Here is a 17,753-nt window from a genome sequence, read left to right as displayed (position 1 = left end):
TTTTAGAGCCTTCAAGTCCACTTAGTCCTACTTCAGCCAATCGCTCAGACAAACAAGTTTGGTTACAATTTGCAGGAGATAATGCTGCCTGCTTCTTGTTTATAATGTCACCTGAAAGTGAAAACAGGGGTTCACATGGCACTGTTGTAGCCAGCGCCACAAGATATTTACATGCCAGATGCGTTAAAGATTCATGTGTTCCTTCATGCTACAACCACCATTGCAGAGGACATGCGTCGAAGCTGATGACGGGTTCTGCTTGATAACAATCCAAAGCAGATTGGACCGACGCATGTTCATTTTCATCATCTGAGTCACATGCCACCAGCAGTTGTTGATTTTCTTTTTTGGTGGTTTGGGTTCTGTAGTTTCTGTATCTGAGTGTTGCTCTTTTAAGTCTTCTGAAAGCATTCTCCACACCTCACCCCTCAGATTTTGACCGGCACTTCAGATTCTTAAACCTTGGGTCGAGTGCCGTAGCTATTTTTACAAATCTCACATTGGTACCTTCTTTGCATTTTGTCAAAGTGAAAGTGCTGTGAAAGTGTTCTTAAAACAAACATGTGCTGAGTCATCATCCGAGACTGCTATGAGATTAACTATATGGCAGAATGCAGGTAAAACAGAACAGGAGACATACAATTCTCCCTCAAGGTGTTCAGTCACAAATGTAATTAACACATCGTTTTTTTAACAAGCATCATCAGCATGGAAGCATGTCCTCTGGAATGTTGGCCGAAGAATGAAGGGGCATACGAATGTTTAGCATATCTGACATGTAAATACACCGGACCCTCGCTAGAACGCGGGATTTGGGATCCATGCGCAGTACCGCGTTAATACCGGGACTGCGTTATAGCGGGGACCCGTGTTAAAATGAATTGAAATTAAACTAATTAAATTTGGGATCAATGGCCGCAACCGCGTTATATGCTAATTTGTGCTAATACACACGCGTTCTAGCGAAGGTCTGGTGTACCTTGCAACGCTGGCTACAAAAGTGCCATGTGAACGCCTGTTCTCAAGTTCAGGTGACATTATAAACAAGAAGCAGGTAGCATTATCTCCTGCAAATTTTAACCAAACTTGTTTGTCTGAGTGATTGGCTGAAGTACGATTGAGTGGACTTGTAGGCGCTGAAGTTTTATGTTGTTTTATTTTTGAATGCAGTTATTTTTTTGTACATAATTCTACATTTGTAAGTTCAACTTTCATGATAAAGAGATTGCACTACAATACTTGTTAGGTGAACTGAAAAATCTATTTCTTTTGTTTTTTACAGTGCAAATATTTGTAATCAAAATAAATATAAAGTGAGCACTGTACACTTTGTATTCTGTAAAAAGAAAAGGAGTACTTGTGGCACCTTAGAGACGAACAAATTTATTAGAGCATAAGCTTTCGTGAGCTACAGCTCACTTCATCGGATGCATCCTTAGTCTCTAAGGTGCCACAAGTACTCCTTTTCTTTTTGCGAATACAGACTAACACGGCTGCTACTCTGAAACCTTTGTATTCTGTGTCGTAACTGAAATAAATATATTTGAAACTGGAGAAAAGATCCAAAAATATTCAATAAATTTCATTTGGTATTCTATTGTTTAACAGTGTGATTAATCGCAAATAATTTTTTTTTTTTTTTTTTAAAGAGACTTGCTATTCCTGACACTTCTAAAAGGTTTCTAACAAGCAAAAACAAAAGAAAATCCACCCATGCTCAGACACATTTTACAGGCCTTTTTTATACATCTTACAAGGCAAAAATTCACTTTCTTCTTCCACAGATTACCTTGAGGAGAGAAAGGCCAACTCCTACGTGATAAAACTGGTTCAAACCAGGTTAGCATCTGTATATCTCCAGGTTCTCCTTACTGCGTAAAAGAATGTGTCCTATGGTAGCTTACACTCCATATTTGAGTATCAATATACTTTTAAAATCCAATTCTTTAAGGTTAAGGCCATTCCCTTTGATATCATGAACGAGGAATCAGGATTTCTTCCACTGAGCTTTCCAATACATTGTCTCAACATTGATACAAAAGCTAGATAAATGCTAGATCCCCTTTTCATCCACATACCTGGATCTTGCAGATTTGTGGTGCTGACAGGTTTCTTCAGTTCATACCCCAAAAAATACAGGGCCAGGTTCGGTGGACTGCACTCCAGAGAGGTGATGAGAAGGTTCAGGATGTGAATTTTTGTTTCATGGTGGATCCGAGACTGCTTCTTTTCAGATTCCAGATCTTATTAGAAAGTGAAAAAAGGTCAGATGAAAACTAAAATGAAAATAATGTAAATACTGCATGGCCTTCCCTCACCACAACATACAAACCAAATAAAAGAAAGCTACAAGTAAAACTCAGATCACTCTAGAAATTTCCAGGAATTAATTCCAAATAACTATTGAATATAATCCTACACAATTTGTCGAGAGCAATTTATAATATTTTCTCTTAAGAACTGGTTCAATTTTGAACAGGCTGTTCTTACAATATTGTCCTAATTTAAAATAAACAAGGAATACTCTTCATCCAACTATGGGGCCCTCTGTGTAATTGAGATGCCAAAACCATAACGGTTTCAGGGTTTACTTGCTCAGTAATTTGAAAGTTGTACTTGCTGAAAGCACGCTAAGGAAATACATGCAATTTGAAATCTATACAAAAGATAATCATGTAAATAAAATGTGACCAGTCACATACCATCTTCTGGATTAATTAATTCCTCTGCATCTTCATTGTCCAAACACTCCACAAACCCAGCCATCAGCTTCTGACTTATGCTCTGGATTCAGAAATGGAAGGTTGGGAATGAAAAACACAGAATTTTGATGAAGATAAAACACTGATTTAAGTACAAGATTATTTTAAAAAATGAAATTTTATAGTTTCACACACAGGTGTAAATTTCATTGACAAAAATGTGATCATACTAGTGAGCATTCATTATCGGGGCCTTAACTGTTCTAAGCATACGTCAACTGTTAAGCCACATGATAAATAATATTTTAAACTCTAACATCTTAAAAATACGTTATATTAACCTCCCCTAGGGAGAACAGTCTAACCAAAGAAAAGGGTTAGTATGTCATACAAAACTGTCTGCTCCTTATCGTGGTAAAGGTTCCATTAAAAAACGTAATGCCATGAATAAGTAGCCAATCTTTATGGTGCTATGGCAGTTCTCAAACTTTTGTACTGGTGACCCCTTTCACATAGCAAGTCTTTGAGTGCGACTCCCTTTATAAATTAAACACCCGTTTTAACACATTTAACAGTATTTTAAATGCTGGAGGAAAAGTGGAGTTTGGGGTGGAGGTTGACAGCTTGCGACACCCCTCCCCCCCCCCCGAAGGGTCCCAACCCCCAGTTTGAGAACCCCTGTGCTATGGAAAAATAAGCTTTTTGTATAGACAAGGCACTATGTAGCCTTATCATATATAATCTAGGTTTGTTTTTATTAAGTAGTAAAAGTATTGTTTTCCCTTCACTACTTTCTTCCCCCAAATTCAAACAGAATGGTGGTTACCTGATCATGTGTGAAATCTCCTACTAGCTTTATCTGAATGTTGGAGTTACAAGAAATGCAACAAAGGATCTTGGCACTTTCAAAAGCCAGTTCAGGATTGCTGTTGCCATGATAAAGATACCTTTAAAAAAATTGCAAGAATAATGTAATTAAATTGTTGGTCACTCCAGAGTTCCCAGAGAATACTATCCAGAGGAAAAAAGAACATTTGTAAACTGAAACAATTTAAAATAAAATCTGAATAATCCTGTATATATAGCAAACTTTTTAAATTATAGATTGAGAATTTTGTCTACAAAGGTTCACAGCAGCTAAACCCTCTCACCATCAGTAATAAAGACTGACCAGGAGAGAGATTACTCCCAGAAATTTTTCTGCCGTTTCCTTTACCCTATATCCACCTTAAAGGGGTCAATATAAATGAAAGAAGACATTTGGACACACCCTAAGGAAATAGGTGGACAAAGAGCAATGGTCTGAAAGACATCTATCTGAAAACTGTATACTTACTATTGCTATATGCAACATCTGAGATTACGATAACAAGAGGATTAGAGAAAAAACTACACACTTTGTTTTTACAGGGCTGTGTGTGTAAAGATTTCACTGTTTCTCCTCTGTAGTCAGTTTTCCAGTTGTTTGTATTGGCCTGCCTATAGTAAAATGCCAGTGTAAACCACAAACATTGGCAGAGGGACTCAATGGCAAGTGTGGTATTTAAAACTGCATTGCTCTCCGTTTGAAAATCAAGTTAATAGTATCCCTTTAATGGGAATAATTAACGAGCAGTGCTGCAAAAGGCTAGGGTGGCAGATTGGGTCAAAGGAACGTTTACTGGCCGAATCTATGGCTATCGTGAAAAAGTCCAGGTTGGAGAAATGAAGGTTATACACAAGTAAGCAATGAAATTAAAAGTTCGGAATTTCACAAAAAGTATGAGTAACTCAGAAGAATTCCTCAGAACAGAGGAATTGCCCCACTCTTGCAATCAAATGTATGCAGGTGGACCCTTCAAGCTGTGCAGAATTCACCGTGCAGCGAGGCTCTGAGCAAGCAGAAGGGTCTTCTGTGTGGATGAAACTGAAGAATTACAGCCACAATGGCCTCTCTTCACTTTCCAACACAGCCGAAGTGCCTGCCTCCCAAAGTAATTTGTGCCTACCTGGCAACGTTTACCACATTGTCTGCCTTTTTAGTGCGGGGGTTGATTCCTTGCAGCAGCTGTTCCAGAGGTGTGACAATTAGGGAAAGGTGGCTCTCACGTAAGAGGTCCATGAAGAGGTTCTCCTTCTGTAGGGTCAGATTAAGAAGTGCAAGGCAATATTGCACTGCTTTCTCCAAATGCATCTTCCCTACAGTACATAAGCAAAAAAGCAAACACATACAATAGTTACAAAGCAAGCCACAATTCCTGGAGCCTCTACAAAAAGGTAATATTTGAACAGCTCATCAAAGTACTCTGTCAGAAAAGTACCTTGAGATCTGTTAACTTTTTTCAATTATCTTCCCTTAGAACTTTATATATTTGAGAAACAAAATATATATAGAAATACCGGTGTTATATCACTGTTGGTAAACTCTTCATTAATATTTTAAAAATACACTAATGGCACATACCAGGAAAGGGGGCATACGTATCAAGCTGTTTAACCCCTTCTTCCAGCAGACTAAGGGACAGTTCCAACATTGGTGACTCATTCAATAAATGATACATCAGACTGAATCCCGGTGGTTTATGTGCTATTATTTCTTCTCCTAAAAAAGAAAAAGAAAATGGGGGAAATTACTTACTACTACTTCTGTTTGTCAGAGGCATCCTCTTACTCCATTCCATACCAGAAAACATCTCAACAATAGCTACAATGTGATACATCACAGGAAAATTCTTTGGAGCACTTTCCACCCAAAAGCCACTTAAGCAGATAGCAGCTCATAAAAGCTAGAAAAGAATAGCGGTGGGCGATTGCCAAAAGACAGACTTTGAAATCTAAAAGCAGAATTTTAGCTTTCACCAGATGTACTCTTCCTGGAAACATCCAACCTTTACATTTAAATCAATAAAGGATGCCCAAGCCACAATCTCTTCAGAATCACCTACTCTGGGTTCTTCAGGATGTTTTTAGATTACAGAAACAAATTTGCATTACTTCAGATTCCTTTGAAGGCCTTGTGAGAGGAAAAAAGAAAACTGATGATGAATGAAATGTTTGATATACGTATTATAAATATCTGCTGCAATGAACTTGAGTGTAGAAGAAAACTATTCATAGATATTCATAGAATATCAGGGTTGGAAGGGACCTCAGGAGGTCATCTAGTCCAACCCCTATTGTTCGTATGATACTCAAAGGTCATCAGAAAACAAAATCAACTGGCAAAAGAAATAACGTTGTAAATAAGAAAAAGTCTACATTAACACTCCCAGTTTACTTATCCCCCTAAACAAGACAAAGGAAGATGATGTAGGACACAAACACTGGAGCTGAAAGGATCCTTTTTACTGTGTGATCTAGAGGCCTTCCAGTCTGTGCCAAACTTACTAGAAAGACATATTTCTGCCTGTCTCTCCACCTAAGCACTGTTTCTAAAGGCTCTTTGAGCCTGTTGCAAATTAACAAGCATCACTTAGAGAAAAATTTTAAGAGGAAACCTCACATTAAAAAATGTGCAGTACAAAACTAAGATGAATAAACTCAACTTTAGCCTCAAACTCACTATAATGCAGCAATTGCCTTCTTTCTTGGCCTCAGAAGAGTAGTATCCCTCATTAAAGTTGAGTTCAGGAAGTACTAATTTTAACATCCTAGAATGAATCATTTCTAAACTAGATAACCTTCACTGTTCAGTAACATCAATAGAAAATTGGCTACAGAACACATCAAGTAAGCATCCTTAACTGGCTGTGTGATTACAATGGAGATTTAGATATAAGCCATAGAAACAGAAATTCAGGCCCAAGAATAAGATATTTAAAATCTCAAAGTAAAAATAAATTGTTAAATGCTGTTTTTAATGAGATAATTATAGTTACTAGAAAATCTAATGCAAAGTCACAATAAATATAATGTTTTTTTCTCATAAAGTAGCAGTGCCTATGTCCTAAGGCAGAGAGGTTCCCCTCAAACCAGCTGCCAAATGGTTATTGGTAAACCACAGAAGACAGTAGGCAAATGACTGATGTCTCCCCATATAGCCAGTAATTAATAAATTGAGATCCAGTCCTAAAAAGTGAACCAATTATCATTTCCCCAATCTGGTTTCCATGTCATGGAGACAAGATATAAGGTTTAAAGCCTAGACCCATAAGTTCAAGGTTGGCATTTCCACCAACTCCTATCTTTTCAAATATGTGGCTACTTTAAGGACTATAAGCACCTATTTTCAGTCAGACCCACACCCCACCTGTGAGAGCAAGCAGTTGGACTAGAAGAAAAGATCATCTCTCACAAAAGGACAGGAACATGCCATAGCAAGTCTACAATATAAAGAAAACAGCATCTACTAATTAGAATCAGCAGAGGACAAGAACTGAGTCCTGTAAAACTGGTTTAGAGCTTTTGATCCACAGGGTAAGCTTTGACCTGATGCCCTCTTCCTTCTACAACTAAGAAGAACGTTCTTTTCCCTACTGCCTTTCGGCCTATCGCACTTCTTTCTGCATTCTTTTCTTCTACCTTCTATAGAGAAAGAGCAAGAAGAAAACACAAAGACTCAAACTAAAGGAATCTGGATGCTAGTATGCAAGGAGGAAAAGACTGAGTAAGTGAGTGGGTTGTGCTTTTCTACCAATCTTGACAGACAGTTCACTTGCCTCCTTGGGTCCTGGTAACTAGCAATTTATTGCCGTATGGCAGGATGTTTTCTGCTGTGGTATGCGGGGGCAAGGGATTAGAAAATACACAACAAAAAAGTGCTCCAACATCTTATATTATATTATTCTTTCTGAAGGAATGCAAAGTGCTTCACAAATTATACATATGCAAAAAATTACTTCACCACCATCCAGAGTGAAAGGAAGCAGCTGCTTAACTGTATAGAATATTCATACTACAATCTCTAAATGAAATTGCAGGACAAGTTCTGGTCAACAAAATGTAACTTCCTAATTCAATTTTGGTCATGATGCTCCTAATCTTCTGAGTGTGCTATGGGATCTTTAATGACCACAAATGTGCAGGATGTCAGTTTTATATCTCATCTTAAAGACACCACCTCCAGAAGCACATTGCCCCCTAGTTCCATGCTGGGGCATTGATTCAGAAAAGAGTGCAGCCTACTGAGTCAGCAGCACATTAGAGTTTCTTGGATATTTCCTATCTAAGCATGGACTCCGCTTGCTTGTAAAATGTGATAAGATCACAATACAGAGGTATGGAAGTAGAGTGAAAGTAATAATCTTGTTTGACAGTACATAAATGAACTAATTAACCTTGTAACTCCACATATTGGTCCGCAAAGTCTTCAAGTTGAGGTTCGTAGTCTCTTAGCAGCTTGTAAAAAACCTCCAGAACCACCTCAGCTACCTCCCACTGTGGACAACCACAAAAAAACACACCACACAGGATATTATTAATATTCACAAAATCGGGATGACAGAACAATATAACTAGAAGGGAAAATAAAACAAGTCAACAATGGATTGGGCAAGACTTCAAGAAAAATGTGTCTGCTTTTAAAATTACCATCCCGCAGCAGTAGGAAATTGCTCAAGTCAGAGAATTTGAAAAACTATCAGTGTGCTTTTTTGAACTAAAAAGAACATCTGCAAATATAACGATAGTTATTTTTCATATATTCAAAACCAGATGCAAACTTATTCTGAAATGTATAAAAGAATGAATATGCTGGTAAACTTGACTGTTTGCCTGCCTGGGTCACTCCACTTTCAATGTAAATGCATTTTCATCAAAAAAGCATATTGAGGAACTCAAATTCCATGCTTCAAAAAGTTACAATACTATGTTAACGCTATTTGGTTAAATAATCTTGTGAAATGGTCATGATGAAAGAACTAACTGGTGGATGAAGGTTCTAATTATTCAGGTCTATGAAAGCTACTTAGGTTTAGCAATCATTAGCCAAACTGGTAAAATTCTGGTAACAAAGCAATTTATAAAATATCATAATGTAACAACTGCGGATAGCTAATTCCATGTATTTCTCACGTGGTTAGAGACTCTTTACTTTCAGAAATAGAGTTCTTATCATACCAAAGGAGTATGGAAACCCAATAGAACTCTCACCCCGACCGTTTACTAATTTTAGCCTGCTTTTGACAATGCAAACAGTGGTGTTTGAAAATGCTCTTTCCAGGCTACATTCTGTGCTGCACATTTGCTCATTGGCAAACTTCGACATCTCCTTGCTGGCTGTTGAAAGGCTATTACATCTTGTCGATTTAATGTGTTAGTATCAAGAAACTCAGTGCTTCTAGTCCTTTACGGACAACCAAGCGAGTCTTGAACAATGAAGATATATACTGTAAATCTCTCTGCAATCTGCTTCTCAGGAGTGGAGGATGTCATTTGGCTACAGCTTTGATTTAAAGAATCCATGGCCTCATCACAGCTGCATCAAACTTGCACATCACAGCTCTTCCGAGGCCAGGGACTAAAGTGCTTTAGTCCCAAAAGAACTATCTTCACAACTAAAAATTACCTTTTCAGCAGCAATCCGATAAGCTCTGGTGCGAAATCGGAGAAACACAGTGTCTCTGAGGAACTGGAGATAGGGGTCAAAGCCTGGTGGGCGCAGTCCTGCCCCCAAGTTAGAAGGGAATGAACTCTCCACCAGCGTGCTGATTAGCCGACAGAAGGCGCGGGTTAAAGGATACTCCTCACACCGAGATTCAACCTCATTCAGTTCAACCTTCCCAAGAGGAGGGGGGAAAAAAAACCCATCAAGACCTCAACTTAAGAAATAACACTAAAGAACCAGACAACAGCAACAAGATTCCACCTCAAAAGATTTGTAATTAAAATCAACATACATTCAAAATAATAAGGCTGAAACACAACCAAAAAAAGGGAAGGGAATGTTGACTGAAGGCTGAAATAACTGAAATTCATTCTCATTGACTTCAGTGGGAGTCAGGGTGCACAGGGAAAGTAGGATTGGGCCCAATTTTTTTTTTTAATTTAAGAAGTTACCTACTTTGACCCTTCATTATTTGAAAAGCAATTAGCATTATAATGTAGTGATAGCTCTTACTCTTATTAAGCTCTACTGTTGCTTTATCTACCATTCTTTTTAATAGCAATACCATTTTCTTCACCACTACTCACCACAAAAACAAGCAAAGCCCGAACCCACAATGTGATGCACATGTGCTGGCTCCAACACTACATCCAATTATCTTCTGTGGGACTCTGCACAGGCACAGAAGTCCTCTTATATGCATCAGATTTCAAGATTGTAGCCTAAAACATATTCTAAGCTGCCACCAGTTTTCAAGTGTCTTGGCCATTAGGTGATTTTAAAAACAATGTTGGAAAAGAGGACAGATAATAGTTTATAGTACATTCACCTCTTAAAATTGTTGTTTACACAGAATTAAGATTGACTGGCAGTGCCTTATACTGTTCTAAGATGCTAAATGCACCTGTACTTAAACCTCTGAAAACCAGCTAATACAGAATTACGGTACACAACTGCCCGATCCTACAATCTCTACTCCGTCCTCTGGAAGTGGCAATGGCCATTGGGGATATACGGTAAGTAGGAATCAGTCTGGGCTGATAAGCAGACATGAGGAACGACTCAGTGTTCTGGGAGGACACAAGGCATCGCCAGTCAACCTTAACTCTGCATTAAAGTGTTTGGGCAGTGACTTTTCCTGGAATTTTGAGGAAGTGGTGGTAGTGTGGGAGCATGATTGAGGGGTGCCTGTGGGAAGGCACAAGGCTGGGAACACCTCACTGCCACTCTCTACTGGCTCTGCCCTCCTCCTGACCCCTCTATGCTCCCAATAGGGCTGGAGCAGCCATGAGAAGGAATGAAGGTGGTAACAGAGGAGCATATCTACCAGCTGGAGGCAGCAATGGTGGGGAGCCTCATACTTTTTACTTTTCTTCAAGACCTCATGTAGAGGGAATGGACTCTGTACTATCCCCTGCAGCACAGCAAGTCTGAATGCTCCGCTGAATCAAATCAGCCCATGGAAATTAATGCAGCCTGACACAAGAAATCAGAATGTGAAGTGACCCCTTCATCTCAATGGGTGTATGCTCCCCTCTCCCAGTGCTGTAGAATATCAATTCAAAACAATCCTGTTACACCTCTGGTTTTAAAGAAATTTGAATATTAAAATAAGACTTATTGGAGGGAGGCAGCATCTGAGGGATCCCTTGATCAAATGACTCCAAATCTGCACCTTTATCTCTACGCTTAGCACTAATGTAACCCAGCAATGTTATATGGGTTGGTAATGTCACCCACAGTTAAGGCTGCACCAAGATTTCCATTTTAACTGGAGTGAAAAAGGTCTACAAACTCTCTCTTTTTTGCATCGTAATATAATTCTTAAAGGTTTACTGTAATTTGTTCATTGCTTGATTTTTCTATAGCAACATGTGAGGCAAAAATATTGTTTGATGTGACTGTTTTTAAGGGCCAAGCGACTAATTTTTTCCTAGTGTCTGACATTTCCTTCAGACTCCCCTCCACCTCCTTTTGTTTTTTTTTACACACAAAAATTACAATTGAGAGATAAAACTGATAGGCATGAATCTTTGGTTTGTGTAGATCATATGAATTACTGCATAAAGTTGAGATTTGTTTTCTATATTTATTCTATGCTTATAAACATAAGTTACTTTTCGACTGATGATAGTATGCTGGCACCACATTAGTCAATGTTGACCTTATGCCAGCCTTGAGAATAGGGCTCTCTATTACAAGTGCATTTGCTGATGCTCACTATCCCCTTTGATCATGCTGACATAGGAATTGCAGCTACTTGCTTTTCTTTGATCACACTCAGTCTCACTGCTCAGGAATTAGATGCATACAGCATGATCACATTATCCTAGTGCTGCTGCTTACTAGTCTTCCATCTTCCCTTTGTTTAATTAAGCTATTTCCTTGACAATACTTCTAATGTAAAATGAGTATGCATATGGGGACTATACTCAAATATTGGCTCTTAAGTCATAAGCTTTGTATCGGGACAAAACTTCTAGAAGGAGCCTCTGCAGAATACAGACAGAGCAACTAATGAGTACAACACACATTCTCAGCAAGCTTTCATGGGCAGGATTCAAACTGAATGTATGTGGGTACTGCTTGGGCTGAATAGCCACAGCACATCACCTTTAGCCACCCACTTACTCTAACATCAGACTGCCTACACTCTGTCTTGCCCCATTCCTGCTGTACATGCACAAATTACTTTCTCTGGCTTTAGAGACACAAGGTGGACGAGGTAATAATATAGTTTAATTGGACCAAATTCCTTTGGCGAGAGAGAAAAGCAGAGCTCTTAGTCAGGTCTGGGACACACTTGCCGGTTTGTCTCAACCCACATTGTAAATCCAGCTTTAACAACTTTTTAAATATTGGTTTTTCCAAGAGAAAAATGAGTGTTAGACACTAGCTAAAAATCAATTCTGAGTGGGTGAGATCAGTTATGGGAGGATCAGAACTATAATAAGAACAACAGATGGGTCCACAAAAAGTTATAAGAACTTAAGAACTGCAAAAAAATTAATGTGGTATTTATTTGGGGACACCTCTCTGAGTGATGCAAGTTGCATCAAATTAAAGCAGTGGCCACACTGCACAATGTCGACGGGAGACACTCTCCTGTGGACATAGGTTCTGCCTCTCGCGGAGTGCAATAATTATCTACACCAGAAGGGTACAGCAGCACCAACGCATTGGTGCAGCTGTGTGGATGTAGCAGGGTAGTGTAGATTTGCCCTTAAACCACCTGTTAAACGTAAACAAGTTTCAACCTTAGCTATAATGGAACTACTGCCCAACTATAATGATATACATTGCATGTCTGATTAGAATGTAACCTTTACATGTGTTTTGTTTAAAGGGGGATGGAGGGAGGAAAAGTCTGAAAACAAATGAGAGCAAGAATACCTACAAAAGTCTGATGCACTAATCCATACTGATAAGCAAAAATGAGTATGATTCCTTTTTCTAGCTAAACCACAACGGATTTTATGTGACTTAAAACTGAGTGATAATGCAGAAAAAATGAAATACAGGAAACAATAAGCAGTCTAGGAATTCTAGAAAAATGTGTACATAACAAGCAAGCAGTGAGGAAAGAAGGGCAAAGACATCTATTCCACACATATTAGAAAGCTGCTAGGCATGGCCAAACAAATTTTAAGAACTCCATTAGATTTACAAAGCAAAATAAAAACAGACTTCTAGGAGCCATGAGTAGGTTTGGGAATAACAGATACAAAGCAAAGAGGGATTTTATTCCAAGACTCAATAGCAGGCACAACCTCTAAATTTTCCCCCTTGCACTCATCTGTATAGAAATCAAAGTGGCTTCCTAGAAGAGAAGAACCCTTACCTCAATGCCAGTTGCTTGCCTCTGGCCTGGAGCTCTTACAGTCTGTAATATCTTAAACAGAAAGGGGAAAAAAATGTGTTTCTACATAGCTACTAACAGAAATAGCTGATGTTTACATGTACAAAAAATGCTTATTGTACTCCCTACTAACCACTTCTTTCAAGGGGAACAGGAGCTTTTAAAAAAAAAAATCTCTAATCAGCTGATAGAACAATGGACTGCCCATCTCTGAGAGTTGTACAGATCCTCCACATTCACTTTTACCCCCCAACCCTCAAAGGGCTACGTCATGTTGCTTCATTTCAGCCAAGCACTGGACAGAACTCCTTCCAGTGCAGTGATGTCACTCCTATAACATCTAGAGATGTCAAACGCTATCTTGTGATCTCTTACAATAGCATTACTTCGGGATTCACAGATCTTTACATTTCCCCTGGTATGCGAGTTGGGGACTGATCCTGCTTTGAGCAGGGGGTTGGACTAGGCGACCTCCTGAGGTCCCTTCTAAGCCGGAGATTCTATACCCTGGTCTACACTAGGCATTGAGGTCGAATTTAGCAGCGTTAAATCGATGTAACCCTGCACCTGTCCACATGACAAAGCCCTTTTTTTCGACTTAAAGGGTTCTTAAAATCAATTTCCTTACTCCGCCCCCGACAAGGGGATTAGCGCTGAAATCGGTTTTGCTGGGTCGAATTTGGGGTACTGTGGACGCAATTAGATGGTACTGGCCTCCGGGAGCTATCCCAGAGTGCTCCATTGTGACCGCTCTGGACAGCACACTCAACTCAGATGCACTGACCAGGTAGACAGGAAAAGGCCCGCGAACTTTTGAATTTCAATTTCCTATTTGGCCAGTGTGGCAAGCTGCAGGTGACCACACAGAGCTCATCAGCAGAAGTGACCATGCAGAGCTCATCAGCAGAGGTGACCATGATGGAGTCCCAAAATTGCAAAAGAGTTCCAGCACGGACTGAACGGGAGGTACGGGATCTGATCGCTGTATGGGGAGAGGAATCCGTGCTATCAGAACTACGTTCCAGTTTTCGAAATGCCAAAACATTTGTCAAAATCTCCCAGGGCATGAAGGACAGAGGCCATAACAGGGACCCAAAGCAGTGCCGCGTGAAACTTAAGGAGCTGAGGCAAGCCTACCAGAAAACCAGAGAGGCAAACGGCCGCTTCGGTTCAGAGCCCCAAACATGCCGCTTCTATGATGAGCTGCATGCCATTTTAGGGGGTTCAGCTACCACTACCCCAGCCGTGTTGTTTGACTCCTTCAATGGAGAGGGAGGCAACACTGAAGGAGGTTTTGGGGACGAGGAAGACTATGATGAGGAGGCTGTAGATAGCTCACAGCAAACAAGTGGAGAAACCGGTTTTCCCGACAGCCAGGAACTGTTTCTCACCCTGGACCTGGAGCCAGTACCCCCCGGACCCACCAACGGAGAAAGGACCTCTGGTGAGTGTACCTTTTAAAATACTATAAAAGGTTTAAAAGCCAGCATGTTTAATGATTAATTTGCCCTGGCATTCGTGGCTCTCCTGGATATACTCCCAAGGCCTTTGCAAAAGGTTTCTGGGGAGGGCAGCCTTATTCCATCCACCATGGTAGGACACTTTTACCACTCCAGGCCAGTAGCACGTACTCGGGAATCATTGTAAAACAAAGCATTGCAGTGTATGTTCGCTGGCGTTCAAACAACATCCACTCTTTATCTCTCTGTGTTATCCTCAGGAGAGTGATATCATTCATGGTCACCTGGTTGAAATAGGGTGCTTTTCTTAAGGGGACATTCAGAGGTGCCCGTTCCTGCTGGGCTGTTTGCCTATGGCTGAACAGAAATGTTCCCCGCTGTTAGCCATGCGGGGGGGGGGGGGAGGCAAAATGCGACCTTGTAACGAAAGCACGTGCTATGTATGTAACATTAACAGCAAGGTTTACCGTGAAAGAGTGTACCCATTGTTCTATAAAATGTGTCTTCTCAAATACCACTGTCCCTTTTTTTTTCTCCACCAGCTGCATATGTTTCAAGGATCACAGGATCTTCTCCTTCCCAGAGGCTAGCGAAGATTAGAAGGCGAAAAAAACGCACTCGCGATGAAATGTTCTCTGATCTCATGCTGTCCTCCCACACTGACAGAGCACAGACGAATGCATGGAAGCAGACAATGTCAGAGTGCAGGAAAGCACAAAATGACCAGGAGGAGAGGTGGCGGGCTGAAGAGAGTAAGTGGCGGGCTGAAGAGAGGGCTGAAGCTGAAAGGTGGCAGCAGCATGATGAGAGGAGGCAGGATTCAATGCTGAGGCTGCTGGAGGATCAAACTAATACGCTCCAGCGTATGGTTGAGCTGCAGAAAAGGCAGCTGGAGCACAGACCGCCGCTACAGCCCCTGTGTAATCAACCACCCTCCTCACCAAGTTCCATAGCCTCCTCACCCAGATGCCCAAGAACGCGGTGGGGGGGCCTCCGGCCACCCAGCCACTCCACCACAGAGGATTGCCTAAGTAACAGAAGGCTGGCATTCAATAAGTTTTAAACTTTTAAAGTGCTATGTGGCCTCGTCCTTCCCTCCTCCACTACCCCTCCTAGGCTACCTTGGTAATTATCCCCCTATTTGTGTGATGAATTAATAAAGAATGCATGAATGTGAAGCAACAATGACTTTATTGCCTCTGCAAGTGGTGATCGAATGGAGGTGGGGAGGGTGGTTAGCTTACAGGGAAGTAGAGTGAACCAAGGGGCAGGGGGTTTCATCAAGGAGAAACAAACAGAACTTTCACACCGTAGCCTGGCCAGTCATGAAACTGGTTTTCAAAGCTTCTCTGATGCGCATCGCACCCTTCTGTGCTCTTCTAACCGCCCTGATGTCTGGCTGTGCGTAACCAGCAGCCAGGCGATTTGCCTCAACCTCCCACCCCGCCATAAACGTCTCCCCCTTACTCTCACAGATATTGTGGAGCGCACAGCAAGCAGTAATAACAGTGGAAATATTGGTTTCGCTGAGGTCTAACCGAGTCAGTAAACTGCGCCAGCGCGCTTTTAAACGTCCAAATGCACATTCTACCACCATTCGGCTCTTACTCAACCTGTAGTTGAACAGCTCCTGACTACTCTCCAGGCTGCCTATGTATGGCTTCATGAGCCATGGCATTAAGGGGTAGGCTGGGTCCTCAAGGATAACTATCGGCATTTTAACATCCCCAACCGTTATTTTCTGGTCTGGGAAGAAAGTCCTTTCCTGCAGCTTTTGAAACAGACCAGAGTTCCTGAAGATGCAAGCGTCATGTACCTTTCCCGGCCATCCCACGTTGATGTTGGTGAAACGTCCCTTGTGATCCAGCAGTGCTTGCAGCACTATTGAAAAGTACCCCTTGAGGTTTATGTACTCGCTGGCTTGGTGCTCTGGTCCCAAGATACAGATATGCATTCCATCTATAGCCCCACCACAGTTAAGGAATCCCATTGCAGCAAAGCCATCCACTATGACCTGCACATTTCCCAGGGTCACTACCCTTGATATCAACAGATCTTTGATTGTGTTGGTTACTTGCATCACAGCAGCCCCCACAGTAGATTTGCCCACTCCAAATGGATTCCCGACTTACTGGTAGCTGTCTGGTGTTGCAAGCTTCCACAGGGCTATTGCCACTCACTTCTCAGCTGTGAGGGCTGCTCTCATCTTGGTATTCTTGCGCCTCAGGGCAGGGGAAAGCAAGTCACAAAGTTCCATGAAAGTGCCCTTACGCATACGAAAGTTTCGCAGCCACTGGGAATCGTCCCAGACCTGCAACACTATGCGGTCCCACCAGTCTGTGCTTGTTTCCCGAGCCCAGAATCGGCATTCCACCACATGAACCTGCCCCATTAGCACCATGATGCCCACATTGGCAGGGCACGTGCTTTGAGAGAAGTCTGTGTCCATGTCCTCATCACTCTCGTCACCGCGCTGATGTCGCCTACTCGCCCGGTTTCACTTTGCCAGGTTCTGGTGCTGCATATACTGCTGGATAATGTGTGTGGTGTTTAATGTGCTCCTAATTGCCAAAGTGATCTGAGCGGGCTCCATGATTGCTCCATGGCATCTGCACAGAAAAAAGGCGCAGAACGATTGTCTGCTGTTGCCCTGACGGAAGGAGGGGCGACTGACAACATGGCTTACAGGGTTGGCTTAAAGGGAATTAAAATCAACAAAGGGGGTGGCTTTGTGAGAAACTGAATGGCCGCCTCAAATATAGAACTCAAAACCTCAAGGACAGAACTCAAAACTGGGTTTAGCAGGCCATCGATTTCACAGAGGGAGGGAGGAGAAAATGAACACAAAACAAATCTGGTCTATTTCTTGTTTTGAGCCACTTCATCTATCTTTATACATCATGCTAGCAGCAGACTGTGCAGTACGACCACTAGCCATTGTCACCTCCTGGATGCTCGGCAGAAGACGGTGCAGTATGACTACTGGCCATCGTCTTCTGCTGGCTGCAAATTAAAAGACAGTGCACTGCCGGTAGGACTCAATCGCCATGAGACGAAACAAGGGAAATGACCTGGCTGAGTCACTCCCATGTTTGCCCAGGCACCCGGTTAAAAGAGCACCCAGGACTACGTCAACGACGGCTACCAGTCATACTGCACTGTCTGCTGCCAAAAGGCAATAAACTGCTGCTGTGTACCAATGCAGTACC

The 17,753-nt window shown here is 41.5% G+C and overlaps 1 protein-coding gene across 4 annotated transcripts in view; it reads right to left on the bottom strand.

Moving 5' to 3' along the window:
• Positions 1–17,753, bottom strand: part of NUP205 (nucleoporin 205) — a 79,134-nt gene that overhangs the window by 30,585 nt on the left and 30,796 nt on the right. For all 4 annotated transcript variants that reach the window (XM_043491447.1, XM_038411213.2, XM_043491457.1 and 1 more), the window contains exons 14-21: positions 13,067–13,117; positions 9,187–9,396; positions 7,958–8,057; positions 5,146–5,283; positions 4,691–4,880; positions 3,529–3,649; positions 2,703–2,784; positions 2,079–2,243 (exon numbers count right to left, since the gene is read on the bottom strand). In XM_043491447.1, coding sequence (XP_043347382.1) covers positions 2,079–2,243; positions 2,703–2,784; positions 3,529–3,649; positions 4,691–4,880; positions 5,146–5,283; positions 7,958–8,057; positions 9,187–9,396; positions 13,067–13,117 — 1,057 coding nt within the window. The remainder of the gene's footprint in view (positions 1–2,078; positions 2,244–2,702; positions 2,785–3,528; positions 3,650–4,690; positions 4,881–5,145; positions 5,284–7,957; positions 8,058–9,186; positions 9,397–13,066; positions 13,118–17,753) is intronic.

This window comes from Dermochelys coriacea, chromosome 1, assembly GCF_009764565.3.
Source record: "Dermochelys coriacea isolate rDerCor1 chromosome 1, rDerCor1.pri.v4, whole genome shotgun sequence".
Lineage (NCBI taxonomy): Eukaryota > Metazoa > Chordata > Testudines > Dermochelyidae > Dermochelys > Dermochelys coriacea.
Note: the sequence above shows the minus strand (reverse complement) of the source record. Positions and strands in the feature narration are given on the sequence as shown.